At 45.7% G+C, this 18824-nt stretch overlaps 1 protein-coding gene across 2 annotated transcripts in view; it reads right to left on the reverse strand.

The window, feature by feature from the left end:
• Positions 1–2370: 2370 nt before the first annotated feature.
• Positions 2371–18824, reverse strand: part of LOC102570306 (excitatory amino acid transporter 1) — a 134884-nt gene continuing 118430 nt past the window's right edge. For both annotated transcript variants that reach the window (XM_019491238.2, XM_006262132.4), the window contains exons 8-11: positions 13583–13816; positions 11954–12148; positions 7952–8086; positions 2371–3451 (exon numbers count right to left, since the gene is read on the reverse strand). In XM_019491238.2, the coding sequence (XP_019346783.1) occupies positions 3253–3451; positions 7952–8086; positions 11954–12148; positions 13583–13816 (763 nt within the window). In that variant the 3' untranslated portion in view covers positions 2371–3252. The remainder of the gene's footprint in view (positions 3452–7951; positions 8087–11953; positions 12149–13582; positions 13817–18824) is intronic.

Below are 18824 nucleotides of genomic sequence, written 5' to 3' on the forward strand. Positions count from 1 at the left end.
GGACACTTTAGCCCAGAGTTTGGTGTCATCAGTGAACTTGGCCAGTCCGCTTCTGACACCAATGTCCACATCATTAATGAAGATGTTGAATAGTGTAGGCCCAAGGACAGAGCCTTGAGGGACCCCACTGGTCACAGGGCACTACGACGATTGACTTCCATCAACCACCACCCTCTAGGTCCTACCGCGGAGCCAATTCCTCAGCCAGCAGATCATGGTGAGGCCGAGGCTGCAGCTAGCCAGTGTTGCTAAGAGGTGATTGTGGGATACCAGATCAAAGGCTTTTTTAAAGTCAAGATATATGACATCAATCTCTTCCCCCTTGTACAGGTGATAGGCCACCTGGTCGTAAAAGGAAATAAGACTGGTAAAGCAAGACCTACCCACAACAAACCCATGCTGGCTATCCTTCAGGATGTTGCCATTGGCCAGTCTGTTAAGAATGGCCTCTTTGATAATCTTTTCTAAGACCTTCCCCAGGACAGAGGTCAGGCTGATGGGCCTGTAGTTTGCTGGATCCACTTTCCTCCCTTTCTTGAAGATAGGCACCACATTGGCCTTCTTCCAGTCTTCGGGCACTTCACCAGAGTGCCAGGAGGTCTCAAAGATCCGCGCCAGGGGCTGAGCTATGATGCTAGGCAGCTCCTTGAGTACCCTGGAGTGTAAACTGTCAGGATCGGCTGACTTGAAGGTATCCAGCCTCTCAAGGTGTTCCTTCACAAGGTCAGCATTGATGGAGGGTAAGGAATCTCCCTCACCCGGGCCTCCCCGTCCCGTAATAGGTAGGGGTGTCCCGTGGGACTGGTGAAAGACCGATGCAAAGTACCCACTTAGCAAGTTGACTTTTTCCTGCGGGTTGGTTGTCAGTTGTCCCATCTGGTTCAGCAGGGGTCCAATGTTGCCCTTGCTTTTTCTCCGGTTGCCAACATATCTAAAAAGGACGTTTTATTGTCCTAGATACTTGTAGCTAGCTGGAGTTCTGTCGCAGCCTTGCTGGTTCGCTCCCTGCAGGACCGGACCAGCGCAGAATATTGCTCCTTGGAGGTGGATTCAGTCCTCCATCCTTTGTAGGTCTGTCTTTTTAGGCACAGGAGGTCCACTAGTTCCCTGGAGAGCCAAGGAAACTGCTGTGCCCTTTTGCTGCCTTTCCTCCGAGATGGAATAGACTTTGCTTGTGCACCCAGGATTGCTCCTTTGAGGAGCAACCACTCGTCCTGAACTCCCCTCCCCTTTGGGCTGTGGCCTTTTAGGGCCTCACTGACAAGCTTCCTGAGCTTTTCAGAAAATTCAGAGAGCTTTGAATCAATTTGGATCTTTAAATAGAGTCCCCAATTTGATTCGGATTCGGTGATTCGGCCACCGAATCAGGCTGAATCTCCTCCAAATCGAATCACCACCCGAAGCTTCGCACAGCCCTATTAGTAAGTGGTTAGGTGTTTCCTACAAAAGACTGAGAGCTAAGCTTCTGCAGTAAATCCAGCAGCTGGGTGACTGAGAGGAGGGAGTCTTTGGAATGGTAAAGGGTAGATTGGTAGACAGACTACATTGTTTGATAGCTTGCTTACATTTTAAGTTTTAGAATAAAACTTTCCTGGAAGAGACTTGGACTTAGCAATGAGTCTTCCTGGGCTGGGAAAACAGGCCAGCTGCCTTATGAAAGCAAGCAGCTGCCTACGCTCTGGTTTTCCACTTATGGGTTTTGGTAAGGGAAGAACTGTATTAAAAAGTAAAACTCTTAGTCAATATTTGACAACATAAATGAAAATAAAGGAGAGTTGAGTCTTGGGTGAAAGTTATCCATTCTATTGGGGAAATCGTTTTGCCCACCTGTAGGCTACTGCTTAGACAGAACAGTAATCAGTCAACCCTCTCCTCTTCTGCCAGCTTACCCCATGTTCTTAGATTACTTTATACAGTAATATTTTGTCCTGGGTCAAACAAATAAGAAGTCCACATCTGTTATTCAGTATTCATCCCTTGGGAAGCATGTGGCATTGATACCTGCCTGGGACAGTACTGCCTGAGAGGTTCTCTGGAGCCATTAACTATTGTGTTATGATTGGCAGTTGTTATGTTACTATAAAAAAGTCAAAGGTTTAGTTCAGCTGAGTGGCCCTTCAGGCTAGCATGGTTAAGGTGTGTTAGTTTCTGTAGTCAATGGCACAAAAGCAAGTGATGTTTGGCAGCTTTTGACTTCCCAGCCTGAATGACCGGGTGCCCATTAAAAGCTGAGTTGACTGGGAGCATCCTTTGGCACAGATCCAGAGCAGGGCCTAATATCATGCTTCTAGAGCCATAGAGAGGCGCCTTAACTTCTTTGCTAGAACACTTATCACTTCTCTTGTAATGCACACATAAATATCATTGTCATTCAACATTGATAAGAAGGGTTTATATAGTGATTATACGGTACATGCCAACCATGTAAACATAATGCCCAAACACCAATGGAAGCCTGGACCATTGTTTGGCTCTGTGTCCCTGTAGGAATACAAAACATTGAGAATACCATGGCAGTGCCTCAGCATGACCCAAGTGATAGTCCAGTCACTGATCTAGCTCCAGTTATGTTTGGTTAGTGTTTCAGCTTAGAATCAAGTGTGTTCCCAGGCCAGCTCTCCCACTGACAGTTACTTATTCAGGTATGATTCCTGGATTATTCCAACAGGAGTTGGAGAGCCAGGCTTTCACAAAAACAAAGAGTGTAATGATGGGAATATAACATGGAAGCAACCAGGTTCTAACTGGAGACTCCAAAATGGCAAATAATTCTAAGCAGATCATTGTCTTGGTCTTTAATCCTTATCATGCCAGGTAAAGGCATGTCAAGGAAACAAACATGAAGAAGGAAGTTAAAGAAATGTGGTGGCTCAGTTAAATGGGGGCTAAGAGAGAAGAGATGAGGATGTGCCAACGTTTTGCCTAATAAGACAGAGGAGGAAGTTCCTAATCTAATTGCTCACTCCTCTCATTCCTAACCTAGTCTGGGGTGGAGCACAAAGATACCACTTGTTAGTCCTGCTTCTCTAACAGGAACATCAGAAAAACATCCAACTCTAAATAAGGAAAGGGTTTAATGTTTCTCTTTAGCCTCAATTTGAGAGACAGGGAAGACAGGCTTCTTGTAGAAATGTTGGGGAGGGAGAAAAGTTTGGTTCTGGGTGTATTTCTTTTTTCCATTCTCCATTGTTGAAGTTTGTTTTGAGTCTTGACTTTTTAGAGGTTTAATAATCTGTACTCTGCTCCCTGGTTTCACATTGTTGTCTCGCTGCTGCGATGTTTGTGGGTTTCGTTATCCTGGAAGATCAGGTGGTAGGGCTTTTCATTATCCTCAATCACAGAGTTATCAAGCTCACTGTCTTGTGCTTCCAGCTCATGCCGAGACAAGTGTTCCACTATGCCAGCTCCCAGAGAATCTCCCAGTACATTGGTGGCTGTTCTGAGACGGTCCCTGTAAAACAGCAGAGAAGAATGACATTGGGAAGATTTCCCACATTTCCCAAGACAAAGAAAAGAAAAAGAGGCTTTGTGAAATACTAATTTATTTTGTGACTAGAACTGGCTGAAAAATGTCAGCCAAAAAGAGTTTTATCCAACATTTTCATACTGGAAAACCTTTCCAGCTTCTCAAGAAGCTTTAGTGTGAGGTACTATACTTAGGTGATTATAAGAATCACTTGGGTCATAAGATGAAAATAAAATGTGAGCTAAAATCCTTCTTAAGTCAATATGTAGGAGGCTGTGGAGTAGCCTCCTATAGGAAGGAATAGAAGATACATTACTCAGGACATCTGAAGTGCATCTTAATCTAAGAAGGTATTACAAAATGGACTTTCAAGTAACTTGCTCCCTGTTTTTCTGATCCTTCTTTCATTTGGACCAGTGTAACTCTTAACAGAGTTATCAGCAGTATCTTACTGGCGTGAGAAGAAAAATGAGTCTGTATTGGAGGAATATCTATCACCTTCAGTGACTAATAACCTGGGACAGTTTTTCTATTCTGCAGAGATAGCCTGACTGAGACAGGGTGAGCTGGAACATTGTATTATTTACCAGAGTGAATATTAAATACTGGACAATCATGCCACCCAGAATACATAGGTGTTACAAAGGGTAAATTTAGCTCGTAGCACATTTTCTACTGAAGAGGATGCATCGCAGAAAAAGAACCCAGCTTGACACTTGAGTTGCAGAAAGTTTTTAGGTTTAACAGTTGGCATTTAATCTAGGTACACTGACAAACAAGGAAACCCAAAAGTCATCTTCAAAAACCCACTTATCTTTACAAAACTGCGCCTTAAACAAGCCTAGATAAAATCCATCAAAGCAACTCAAACAGCATTATATAATCTTACTTAAAATTATTTCACAACCCAATTTTGATATTTGTGTTGATATTTGTAATATCATTGTTCTACTAATTCATTCACACAGAGCACTGCTAATGAAGTAATTCAGATGGCCACACACAGAGCCCTCACACAAAATCTATGGCAGTGAAGAGCTAACTCATCTAACAGTATACACACACTACTATACCTACAAACACCATGGACCAAAACCCTAACTTCTTTATCGCAAGAATAGTAGCTTCTGACTCCATATACTTACTTTGCTAAGAACCGGTTTTCAGTTTCACCTTGACTTTCTACTGTTAATCACCTATTAATTGTATTGAATGTGAAAAGTACATCTAGGCAAGAATCACTTTTGTCCTTTACCTTGCTTGTATCTGATCACAGAACACAAAGGGATTCTCAATGGAGTTGGCATGGTCAATACAGTTGTCAAATGTTGAGGGGAATGGGATTCTTGGGTTAATAACAAAACTATATTTATTATCAACCAAGGAATCTCATTCCCCCCAACAATTATATTTTCCCTGCCACTTCCATTGAGAATCTCTATGTTCTGGGATCAGGGGGTTGGCCAGCTGACTCACATTTATGCATACTACCCAGCTAAAGGAATGAAACTAATGTTTTTACAAGCTGAAGCCAAGGTGTTAGATTATGTTTAAGCCATGATTTAACTGCACCTTTTACTGTGCTCGGCAAAGCACTTCATGTTTTATTATTTACTGCAAAATGCAGAGTTGAACTGACATTTGTATGATAGAATCAAGGTTATGGTGCACAGTAATTGTGATGGTGGAATCCAAATATCTGTGGGTGGAGACAGAGGTGAATCCAGGATTTGGCAAAGGTGGCGGGGGGGGCGGGCGTATGGGAATAGGAACCTGGGCTGCAGAGGTGACTGTATGAGCCTCCAGGGAGTTTTTCAAGTCCCTAGAGCAGATAAGAATCACCATTTTCCCTCCATGCCCAGTCACATCTACCCTCCCCTCTCCCTCTTCCCCTCTGCTAACCGCTGCTGCTTTCCCTGGGGCAATGGGAAGATTCAGAGCCGCTCCTGCACATTCCAGGCAGACTGCATGGGGTCTGAGCTCAGCTGGGACAGTGAGAGTGACAGCAGCAGCAGTGAGGGGCAGGACATGGGTTCTCCCAGCCTGCCCAGTCTCCCAGGAGCAGGCACGGGAAGGGTAGCACCGCCTGCCCAATGGTGCTGTTGCTGCCGCTGTCCCGGCTGAGCCCAGCCCCCATTCAGACCTTCTGGAACAGGTAGGAGTGGCTCTTAAGCTTCCCCCCAGACAGCAGGGAAAGCAACAGTGGCAGGTGGGGGAAGGGACATGGTTCTGAGCATGGAGGGGAAAGTGTGGATTCTCACCTGGTTTGGGGACTTTGGACCACACCTTAGGACTTTGTTAATCTAAAAGGGTGGTGCAACCATGCCACTACACCTCTGGTTCTGCCCCTCCACGGGGGAGCAGAGAGCATGACTTGTTTGCTGGCTTACCTTTTAATTGCCTTGCTTTTGTGGCTTTTTTATTACATGAGTTGCATGTGATATAACTATAACTGTTTCACAATAGGATTTTTTGTGTTTAAACTTCCTACTTTTTTGGAATAGAGCTTCTGCTGAGCCGGGCGGGCATCAGCCTCAGCTGTGACACTGCTGGCAGGTCCCGTGTTGGGGCTCTGGAACCTGCTGGCTGTGCCTACAGCTGATGCTGCCATCCATCCACAGTGGCAGAAGCTCCTGCCTGGGTTCAAGGTTCCTGGCAAACTACAGCTTTGGCTGTGCTCTGGGGGGAGGGAGGGAGGAAGGGAAGGGGAGAGAGAGAGAGAGAGAGGTGGCTCTCGACAGGTCTCCAAAACTCTTTAAATGGCCCTCCAGCCATAATAATTGGCCATCCCTGGTTTAATCATTGGTGTGGTGGGGGAGGGCATGGAGTTGTGTTAGACTGGGGACCTGTGTTACATGCGAGCGTGCCAGGCACAAGCTTTACTGGAGGATGATGCTAGGAACTGTACTGACACAGCTCTCAGCACTTCTCTATACACCCAACAAGGCTCACAAAACCTTTTCCTCAATCCAGTCCTGTAGACCACTTGTTGAACCAGCATTGGTTTATTTGTTTTAAAACTAATTTGTATTTGTTTTATTTTAATAATGTTTAGTTGTAATTAGTCCTAGTATAAATCAATAATGTTTAACATGAGTATAGCAGTCATTTTATTTTATGTTTTAATGTAGTGATTTTAAGTTGCTATTATGAATTAAGTTTGTTATTGTATCTTTGTCTTTTGTTATTGTAATCATATATATATAAATATATATATATATATATAGAGAGAGAGAGAGAGAGAGAGAGATGAATGTAGGGATGAATGAATGAATGGAGTGTGAATGGTAAAAGCAGAGTAAACTATATGTCAGCAAACAAGTTACCAAATGGTGAATCATGTTGAAGAAGAATAAAGGTAAACAGAAAACACAAGACTGAAGATAAGGTCTGCAACATCTCAAAGCTAAAGACTCTGGACACAGCCCACACCAGCAGTAATGAAAGGATGTTGTAAAACAGAGTGATTGAAGAGCAATACCTAAAGACAATGATGAACTGCTTGTCAGGATGGAAAAGTACTGAGATTTCAGACAGAGAAGCCATAGAATTAGAAAAGGTGGACCAGTCACCCAACACCAACTTAATAACCCCTACAAAGGAGAGGGACTTAGCAGCAAGAGGTGGGGTAACACTCTGTGAATTTTACTGGAATACAGATGTGTCTGTATACCCCATTCCTGATCTCAAACTAACTAGGCTGGCCACCTAGTATAGTTTTTGAGCAATGAATTTTGGTAACTATAACATCTGCAGAGTGATTGAGAATGGGTGTGTGTGTATGTATGAGCACTCTTTTAACTATTATAATCAATAAATGTGGCATTTTGCCTTATCTCCCTCATCATTTGACTTAATTGGTAATTTGTGCAACACACTGAGCAGAAAAAGCTTAAGCATTACTTAAAGCTTTTTCCAGTAGGTGTGCAACATTTTTAAGCACAACAGCCATCATTATTTCAAAAGCTCCTACTTCCTTAGTTTTCCTTGACCAGCCTCATACCTTCAGCAACACTCTCTCTCTAGTGCAAACTTGCATAGATGCACCTTCTGCCATTCAATCCGCCTCCTCCCCAGCAGCTCCGTCAGTTGTCTACAGCTCTCTTCAGTTTCCATCTTACAAATAATCCCAAAATTGCGAATTGTTCTTTCAGCCTACTGTGTTTATTTTTAGAATATTTTCATCACATTTTTATGATCAAATATGGCAGCTGCTGATCTATGGATATGCAGGTTTTAAGGTGTTTTAAGGAACAGAAATGATCTTGGGGACAGGTGCATGTTAAAGACTTAATTATATGGTTTAGTACTGTAACCCTTGCAACCCTAGTATTTTAGTACTGAACCCTTCTTCCTGGAACAGAAACAATATGATTCCAAATATTTCAAATAAGTGTTCTTGACAGGGACTGTACAAAGTAAACTCCAGAATACTGCAGAGAGGAACCTGGACTAGGCAGTGTCTGCTGCTCTGCAGGAACTTACAGAAACCAGTCCACAGCGATGATCAGCGTGATGTCCTCTGTTGGCAGCCCCACGGATGTCAATACTATAACCATCGTCACTAGGCCTGCCTGTGGGATGCCTGCTGCTCCAATACTGGCTGCTGTGGCAGTGATGCTGGAGAGGACAGAAAAACAGTTGTCAGCAAGAAAAAGAAAAGAGGCCATGCCTTGCTAAATAGGAGAGACTGCATTTAATTAGTGTCTGTTGCTGCTCCAATGGCAAAACTATTAACAAAGCTTCCCATGACTTAAGTGGAAAAATTGGTTTAACAATTATTTTAGTTTGATTCTCTGTCTTTAATTACAAGCAAAACTCTATCTACATTAAAATGATATTAAGGTTGCAAACTCCAGCACATGAAAATTAGAAAACACCAGATTCATGGTTGCATGAGGAATCATACTCCTATCCCTATGTATCAAAACATTATAATATAATTTTGTATTTTATGATCATTTACTATATTCCCCACAATTACTCACCTCATTCAGTGCTCAAGAAGGATAGTGGATTAGAAATGAGGCAGCTGTCCAACATTCTGTTTTACACTTAACATGTGTGTGTGGCCCCTACCTCATTTACTGTCATAGATTCATAGATGCTAGGGTTGGAAGGGACTTCAACAGATCATTGAGTCAACCCCCTGCCTAGGCAGCAAAGAGCGCTGGAGTCAGATGAGCCCAGCCAGATGCCTATCCAGCCTTCTCTTAAAGACCCCAAGGTAGGGGACAGCACCACTTCCCTTGCAAGCCCATTCCAAATTTTGGCCACCCTTACTGTGAAGATGTTTTTCCTGAATCTAGCCTAAATCTACTCTCTGTCAGTTTGTGACCATTGTTCCTTGCTACCCCAAGAGGTGCCCTGGTGAACAGAACATCTTCAATCCCTTGCTGTGTCCCCTTAATGAATTTGTAGGTGGCCACAAGATCACCTCTCAGCCTTCTCTTGCGGAGGCTGAAGAGGTCCAGGTCCCTGAGTCTCTCCTCATAGGGCTTGTCCTGTAAGCCCCTAACCACACGAGTGGCCCTCCTCTGGACCCCCTCGAGTCTATCAACATCCTTCCTGAAGTACGGCACCCAAAACTGGATGCAGGACTCCAACTGTGATCTGACCAATGTCACATAGAGGGGAAGTGTCACCTCCTTGGTTCTATTTGTCATGCATCTGCTGATGCATGATAAAGTGCAGTTAGCTTTGCAGATGATTTCATCACACTGACGACTCATGTTCCTCTTGGAGTCCACTATGACTCTGAGATCTCTTTCTGCTTCTGTGCTTGAGAGGGTCACTTCCCTGCCAGTAGGTGTGCTGGATATTTTTGCACCCTAGGTGCAGCACTCTGCACTTGTCCTTGTTGTACTGTATCCTATTGTGTACTGCCCATTTTTCTATCCTGTCCAGGTCTGCCTGCAATCATTCCCTACCCACTGGAGTGTGCACTCTACCCCATAATTTAGTATCATCTGCAAACTTGGACAGAGTATACTTCACACCCACATCCAAGTCACTGATGAAGATATTGAAGAGTACAGGTCCCAGGACCAAACCCTGCGGGACCCCACTACCCACATCCTTCCAGGTCAATACCGACCCGTCTACTACCACTCTCTGGGTGCAACCGGTAAGCCAATTTGCCGCCCACCGGACCGTATAAACATCCATGTCACAGCCTCTTAATTCAGTTATGAGAATGGGATGAGATACTGTATCGAAGGCCTTGCTAAAATCCAGGAAAACAACATCCACCTCTTTTCCATTTTCCCGCTGGACTCCCACAAATATGATCCTTCATAATCTTTTCAAAGACCTTTCCAAGGATGGAAGTGAGACTGACTGGCCTATAATTACTCAAATCTTCCTTCCTCCCCTTCTTGAAAATAGGGACCACATTGGCCCTTTTCCAGTCCTCCAGGACCTGACCTGCATGCCATGAGGGCTCAAACAGCCGTGCCAGTGGTTTTGCTATGACGCTGGCCAATTCCTTCAGTACTCTTGGATGAAGCTCATCCAGGCCTGCTGACTTAAACACATCCAGTCCATCCAAATGAGACTGTACCAAGTCAGCGTCAACAGTTGGTGGGCTGGTGTCCCTCTGATGCCCACCTAAGAACCCATTAGGAGACTTATCTTGATCCCTGTTCAGGAACACTGAGGCAAAAAACTCATTGAATAGCTCAGCCTTGTCCTCCCTAATCACTCCCTTGTCACTAATTGCTCCTTCTTGTTCAGTAGGGGTCCTGTGCTGCCCTGCACCTTCCTTTTACTCCCTACATACCTAAAAAACTTTTTGTTGTCATTAATTTGTGTCACCAGCCTCAGCTCTGTAGTTGCTTTGGCCTTTCTAACTGCCTCCCTGCAAGTGCAGGCCAAGTAGATACACTCCTCCTTGGTAGCTTCCCCCTGCTTCCACCGCCTCTATGCCTTCTTTTTTGCCCTTAGGCTCCCCTGGATTTCCCTGTTTAGCCAAGGAAGTTTTTTGGCTCCTTTCCCCCTTTTCCCTCATGCTGGGATAGTCTCCCTCTGTGCCCGAAGCATCGCTTCCTTTAGGAATGACCACCCTTCCTGGACTCCCATCGTGCCAATACTCTTATCCTGCAGTGCATCATTGACTAGACTCCTAAGCACACTGTCACCATCAAACTAAATTGCATATGGGATGAGGGCTATGTACATAGGAAATTTATAATACCAGAGAACTCTTTGCAGACCAAATAAAAACAAGATCTAGTGGCTGGAAGTTGATACTAGGCAAATTCCAACTGGAAATAAGCCACAATTTTAACAGTAAAAAAGTGCAACAGTTAAAGTAATTAACCACTGGAACAACTTCCCCAATAATATGGTAATTTACTCATCACCTGAAGATTTAAATCAGGGGCAGGCAAAGTCTGGCCCGCGGGCTGGCAATAGACTCCATTTTCCAGTAGCCTCTGCCCGCATGGCTGGGGCTGGTCTCCATTGAGACCCCAGCTGCACCTGTGCTGTGATAGAGCAAGGCTGGGGTTACCATGGAGGCTGGCCCCAGCCATGCTGGCAGGGCAAGCAGCAGGGCAGGGCAGGGCAGGGCAGGGCAGGGCAGGGCAGGGGGCTGCTCCAGAGCTGTTGGGATCTTGTGGTGGGGCTTGGGCAGAGCTGGAATCTACAGCCTGCATGCTCCGGGCAGGGGTGCTCAGGCAGCGGACTGTAGCTATGCCCTGGCTTGGGCAGTGGTGCTCAGGCTGTGGACTGGGGCTCTGCCCCAGGCTGTCACCGCTGCAAGGAGCCAGGGCACAGCCCCAATCCGCTGCCTGCATGCCCCTGCCTAGAGCGTGCAGGCTAGATTTCAGCTCTGCCCTGGCCCTGGACCAAGCTGCCCCCGCTGCAAGATCCCAGCAGCTCCAGAGCAGCCTCCTGCCCTGCTGCGCACCCTGACAGCATGGCTGGGGCCAGTCTCCATGACAATCCCAGCCTTGCACTATCACAGTGCAGGTGCAGCCACGGTGTCCATGGACACTGGCCCCAGGCATGCAGGCAGGAGCTGCTGGGAATTGGAGTCCAGCTGCTGGTCATAAACAGTTTACATTCACAAGATTTTCAAGCCACTTCAGTTTAAAACTTGCTTGTCTAGTTCAGTGGTAAACCAATATTCATTATGTGAGCCAATTTGTCAGAAACCCACCCCACTTCTCTGCCCAACCTTCCAGGGCCAACCCCTCCTGCTTGGCCCTCACAATGGCTCATACTGTGTACCACAAATTGGGCTTTGCAGGCCTCTGGCCATTTTATAGTGGAACTCCCTGTAGGCGACCACTGGTATAAGTGAGGCCCAAGAGGTATGATGGCTAGATTATATTTATTTCTTCTCTGTCTCTTTTTACTGTATCTTCTAAGTGGAGCAGAAGCCTGATCACATTTGAATTGGGCTTTCAAAACCCTCAGGGTCCCTTCCAGCACAAGTTGGAGGGCTCAGCTAAACCATGGTACAAGTGCACACAAACGTACCTTATTGTGATGATCTGCCCGAAGTCAAGTTCATAATTGTTGACTTGTGCGATGAAGATGGCTGCCAGGGCCTCATACAGAGCTGTGCCATCCATGTTAATAGTTGCTCCCACAGGCAGAACAAATCTAGTTACACGCCTATCCACTCCAATGTTTCCTTCTAAGCACCTGAATGTGATGGGGAGAGTGGCCGAGCTGAAAGGAAACACCAAAAGACTGTGAAATAGAAGCACTTGACATATGGGACAGTGACTAGTGAAGCACAGAGTGTATCCTGCCCAAAGGCACTTAATTACTGAGTATACCTCTGCAAACACTAAAGGGTCCCTGAAAACCTTACTTTTTCCAGCATTTTGCTTAAAACCCACCTTGGTAAAGAAGTGATTACAGAGACAAGAAGTGATTTTGTTCAAGGTGGTTCACCACCAAATATGACTTCACAGTTCAAATCTCTAATTCCAGACCATGCTGCCTACCTCTAGGCAACATCAAAGACCACACTTCCTAAGAATATTTGACCATTGCCTCATTTGTCAGTATTTCTCTTATTTCTCACTCTGCCAGGAGTGCAAAGGAAGGTCACAGTAGCCCAGCAGGTGGAGCTCAGCAGTCATCTTGAGAGGGAATGCAGGCCAAGCAGATCTCCCAAGACATGGCACACTCTGCAGCTGTACATTTGACATAAGATCTCCTGAGAGTCTTGGGATTGGGTCTGTGTAGATTAGTTGCTGGCCATGTCAGAACAAGGATTAGGAACTTGTTGGGCATACCACAGGAATGCAGATTCTATTGCAAGAAGGGGCCCCGATATTTTTTTTGCATCATTGTTAGACAAGCCTACGCTTTCATGTCTTCTCACTGTATATGAATAGACAGCCTTTTGTGAGTAAACAAGTGTGTTTGTGTGTGCATTTGTGTATATATGTGAGAGAAAGTGCCTATGTATGACAGAAAGATATTGTGCAAGAATGTGTTTGTACATGAGTGTGTATGTTATGTGAGTAAAAGTGATTTCATATATATATACAAGGGAATATGTATAGAGAAGAAGGGAGAAAAATGTGTAAGTATATATGTGATAATGCTGGGTATTCATGAATCTATGAATATGTGTACATGTCAATGTGCATATCTGTGAAAGTGTTTGTACAGGTTTGTTATGGCATTGCTGACAAACTTCCTTTGAGGCACAGCCACTGTTTTAGTGGGTTTGTATCCTGAGCTTAGCCCTTCAGTCCTAGCCCAATTATGGAGTCAGCTGTTTAAACAAGCACATTGGATATTCTCTGAATAACATAGATGGAAAGTAGATTTTCTTATGATTCAGGTCCCAGTTCAGGGGCCAAGAAAATCAATGATTGTTTTTTGTTGGGTTTTTTTTTTACTGACTTCAATGAGTTTTAGCTTTGGCTTTGCCTAGTGCAAAGGGTTTGAAAAGATCTTAGTAGCCCACTGAAAACAGTGGAAGCTTGGACCAACAGTGAGTGTCTGATCCATGACATCTAAATAAGTGCCCACTCCAGTCACCCTCACTCCCACGGCCCGCCCCTCCCCACTTCTGTTGGTTATTTTTTACTCATGCCAACAGAGCAGAGTAGGTAGGGAGAGATGGCCGTGTATAAACTATACCTTGAGGAGGTGCCAAGTGCAGTGATAAGAGCCTGTAGAAGGCCTCCAATGAAAACCCAGGGATTCTTCTGGGTGACGATGAAGTACAGCAGCGGCAAGACACAAAGGGCATGGATGAGCAGTCCCACGATGACAGTGACTGTGTACATCCCCAGCTGGCCCCCCATCACTGCTAAGTCATCCATCTCCAGAATTTTTCCAGCAATTAAAAACATTATCCCAACTGGGGCATACCTGTTATCAAAACACAGAAGCCAAGTACTTAGAGCTGGCATCCATATTCTCACACCAGTACTAGCAAACACTACCAGGAGAAAGTCACATTAGTTGAGGGAACTCAAAGGCACAATAACATGTCAAGTCATTAAATGGTTCTATGACTGCCCCTTCCTAGTAAGCAGAGGGATAGCAGGGAACTGGCATACCTTAGAATCCAGACTTAACTGGCAAGCAATGTTCGTTCATCTGTCAAAGAGCCTGGTCATCTGCTGAATGTATAGATTGTGCATTGTGAGGGATTCTCTTCTTTCAGTTCAGAAGCCTTGCTTTCCATCTCCACTGGCATCTAACCCCCAATAACCCTGGCTTTTCTGCATGGTGGGCTCCCTAAGCATGTGTACTCTCCCCTCTCCTCCAGGTCTTCCTCACTGGGGGCTGGAGACAGGGTTTGCCTGGGGATAGGTACGAGCAGCTGCGTTACTGATAGTGGCTAAACTAATATTTTTATTTATGCACTTATTTAATTGTGGTAGTAGGTGGCACTAGGAATGGGGATACAGATGCCTGAAATTGGGTCCTGGCACTAGAGAAGAACATGGGGTTGAGCACAAAGTTGTATTTGAATGATGGCTCTTACAACACTTTCTCAAGCTGGGACCTGTCACCTCCATCTCATAGTTCCCATTTCCCCTACAATATCTCCCAGGCTGGGTTTATGGTTCCCATGAGAACCAGTAAGGACTAGCAGGGCTGAGAAAGAATACAAGCCTTACTCCTAAAATGGGGATCACAGGACACCGAATTACCTTCAGGTAAACAAGACTCTGGTTTCACACCCACCCACATACAAAGTCCGGCTTAACACTCCAGTAGCTCTGAGCTCCAGTATCTCAGGCTCATTTTCAAGGTTGCTCACAGGACAGGAATCATATTCAAGGGACTCGAGAAAAACACAGCTCATTCTTGAAGGTATCAGGATTCCAGTTCAATCTGGGAGATTTGTTAAAGTTTAATTAAGTGAACTTTACAAACATCTCATATACCAATATTCTTTGCGGCCTTACTATTAAAGACATTCCCAGCTAGAGGCAGATACCAGGTCTTTTGTGGGAAAGCCTGTTATTGGGAGATTCTTACTCAGTTCTGAGGAAGGTTTGGGTAATGCACTGCACTTTTAGGATCTATTAAACCAGCTGAACTTCAGGCATCTGACTTTTGGAGGCTCCCCCTTCCTGAATAGCTCCTAGCCCTGCCATAACCAAATGCCCTGTTTCATGGGTTTCAGCCTTTGAAGACATTCTTTCCTTCAGATGGTCATTTCTGAAAGAAAAGTATTTTAAAGGATTTTAAATTCAATGCTCAAAGAAAGGAGCTATTGATTACAACCCTAGGTAAACTAGACGCAGGATAAGTGATCCTCACAACAATCAGCATTCAGTAGGCTTTAATGCTTGTTTGTCTATATGGCGCAAGAAATGCGATGCGTTTTTTCCTTCTGAATCACTAGAATAGTCACCCATTTTTCAACAGACATTATTAGCACGCTAGACTGCCATGGATGCCAGTCCTGATGCTTCTATCAGTTCATTGAGAATGTTATTTTGGGTAAGATAATATATTGCACTTAAACCCAAAGGTTTGTGGTAGAGGGTTGTGCTCAGGGCCGTGTGCTCAGGGTCAGACCAGTCATCACCTTTGGTAATCAGGAAGCAGTTTTAACCTGTAGTCAGACTGGCATGGACTGGAGAGGTGGGGGGAGGAGTGGTGAGGGGAGAGGGTTTGCCTTCTTCTGTAGTGAGAAACAAGGCCCTCTCCTTGCAGCTCTCAATTCTCTGAAATTGTTCGAGTCCCTTGGACAAGCAGTGATCCAACATTCTCTCCACCACAGTGACAGACTGACGGGGTGGGGGCACCGGTTTGGGGTGGGGGGCATCGGCTGGGCCCTTCAGAGTTCTTATTGTGCAACGTGACTAAGTTACAGCCGGGCCGCCCTATCCTGCAGAACCTGTGGCCGCAGGCACCCCACAGCCAAAGGGGCCTCCTGCAGCCATGAACACTTGAAATCAGTGCCATAGCAAGGCAGGGGTGGGCAGTTGTCACCAGTCTGCGTTGCCACTGCCAGTTTGACATCCATCCACTTGCCACACCCTCCCCCTTCACCCCCCCCGCCAGCTTCAGGCCCCCCCCCCTTTGTATCAGGGGGCCCAAAAAATTGTGGGTCAACCCTGCTTCAAGTATTGCTACAAGAAGGATACGGGGGGAGGAGGGGGCACAAATGGAAGCATTGGCTCCTGGGCTCTGGAGACCCATGGTACATCACTGCTCTACCATACCCTTTGCTTTGACCACTTCCACACCATTCTTGCTCTGTACATACACACACACGCACGCGCACACACACACACTGAGTTTTGAGATCTACACACCAGCTCAACTCTCCTCCTTGTTTTTCATGCTAATTTAAGCTTTGAGAGGTGATAGGGAGATGGGAAAACTGTGTTGGTTATGATGGCCAGCAGTAGCCAAAGAGTGAATATTTAGAATGCCAGCACCAGATCTGGGGCTAGTGTACTGCAGAGTAGATCTACATATCTCTCTGCAGCATGTGAATCTCAGAAGTTTGCATGCATATATAGCTGCTGATTCAAAAAGGCCAGTTTTCCAAAGCTGAGAAAAATTGAGGGGGAAAAATGCAAGGAAAAAAGAATGAAACTTGGGTGTTCTTTAGGAAGAATGTATTACATGGCCATTAAAAGGCATGATTTTACAGTCAAGAAAGTAGTTAGCTTTGGCTAAAAGCTCGTCCTAATTCATCAAACTGAAGGCAGCAATTAGAACAAAACAATATGTAACAAATAGGTAAAAAGGACAGCAACTGATATAACTTAAGAGTTGTAAAGAATAGAAAATTTGTAATGGAAGCTAAAAATGGCAGGGAAAAATCCATACTATAAAGGACTAAAGACACTAAGAAGGGTTTTTTAAGTGTGCTAGGGCCAAAAAAAATCTGACAATAGTATAGACTCACTGTTACTAATGTGAAGAAAAGGCAGGCATGTTCAGTAAGTATTTCTGCTCTTTGCTGGGAAAGAAGCAGGATGAAGTAATTTCCAGTTCACTGGCAACCATGGAGATTTATCAGAGGACACCTTTAGATAAACGTTTTTAAATAAGCTGGCCTGAATGACTTGTACAGAAGACTGCTAAAGAAGCTGGTTGAGGAGATTTCTGGCCTGCTATTTTTTTGTAATAAGTCTTGGAATACCAGGGAAATTCCTGGACACTGGAAAAATACCAAAATTGTGCCAGTGTTCATAAGAGGTAGGAGGGAATTTTTAGGATTAACATATTTTCAGTCCTGGACAATAATGGAAAAGATGATATGACATTCAGTTAATACAGAATGAAAGGCTAGAAATACAGTGAATGCTAATGAGTAAGGGTATATAGAAAATAGATTTTGTCAAGTAAACCTGATCTCATTCTTTGGGGGCCTTAAGATGCAGAGACATAGCTACCATGGTTTGTACCCTGGGTGGCAGTAGCAACTGCCATTCTTGCACCCCTCTAAGTGGGCTCATAGAGCTGATGCCCTGGTTGCACAACCTTCATTACATTAGTGATCAGGTGTTTGGTTGATCACATAAAAATCTAAACATATTACTAGCTATCACATGTTATTCTTATAGGCACCATACAGTATATACAAAACTGTGTTAAATGGATTAAGAATCAGCTAGTTGATAGATCTCCAAAAGTAGATGTCACTGTGGCAATAATGGGCTGGGGGATTCTCATAAAAAAACACTGAACAGTAGTGTTGGAAGGAACCTCCAGAGGTCATTTAGTGCAATGCCCTGCCTGAGGCAGGATCATCTGTATCCAAACCATCCTATACAGAACCACTGCTTATCTATGGGACAGATCAGGCCCACAACCCCCCTTCCCTTTCCTCTCCCCTTCCACTCCTCTAGCATACCCAATCTGATGGCCACTCAAGCTAGTCTGAGTCTCATGATGCTTGTGACATGGATCTCAGAGAGATAGGAATGGATGCTAATGCAGGGGCGGGCAAAATATAGCCTGTGGGCCAGATATGGCCCACTAGGCCATTCTATCCAGCCTGCAGGGTCCCTAAAATTTAAAAAAAATATATATATCTGCTTCTGGCTGCCTGTCAAAGTTGACAGAAGCCAGGGGCAGTAGGACCCAGGGGAAGCTGCTGGCAGGATCAAGCAGAAGCAAGGCCTGGTGGCCTGCCCCCCCAACCCCAGTCAGAAGCCCCAGGCGAAGCAAAGTCAGAGAAGCTGTGAAAGCAGCAGCAGGCATGGGGAAGGGACAGTGAGTGGACACGTGAAGCTCAGCAGCAGCTGGGTGGGAGCGCGGAGTCCACACAGTGCACTGGGGCCAGGGCCAGGGCCAGCAGGGACCCAGAGTGGGGCATCAGAAGTGTGCAACCAGGCTGGCAGGGCTCTAGAGCCGGGTTGGCTCCCCCTCTCCTTGCTGGCTCAGCCTGGCCTGACTCCATAAAGCCCTGCTGGTCCATGTCCTGCGCTTCTAGCGCCCTGCTGGGCCCTACTGGAGGCCCCACTGCACTGCGCTGGCCCCATGTTCCTGCTGAACTGTTGCTGCGCTCTGCGCACCCACTTACTGCCACTTCCCCTGCCTGCCGCAGCCATTTGCCCACCATTGCCACCGCTCCCCTCCACCCCTGCTGGCCATTCCAGCACCACGTGGTCTCCAGCTGCAACACCAGGCTACAGGACACAGCAGGAGCCAACCTGGCCCCTGCAATTCTCAGCTGGCCCTGTGTGATGCTGGCTGGGCCAGTCTAGCTCCTGCTGCATCTTGCAGTCTCAGCTGTACACCTGGAACGTGGTGTGGGAGTGACGAGCTGTGGGGGGGAAGTGGCAGAAGGGCAGTGGTGGCAGATGGGGGAAAGTGGCTGCAAGCAGGAGCATGGGGCCGCACCGATGCCCTGGGGCCAGGAGCAGCAGGAGCAGAGAGCTTGGGTTTGGAGAAG

This window comes from Alligator mississippiensis, chromosome 16, assembly GCF_030867095.1.
Source record: "Alligator mississippiensis isolate rAllMis1 chromosome 16, rAllMis1, whole genome shotgun sequence".
In the NCBI taxonomy this organism is placed as follows: domain Eukaryota; kingdom Metazoa; phylum Chordata; order Crocodylia; family Alligatoridae; genus Alligator; species Alligator mississippiensis.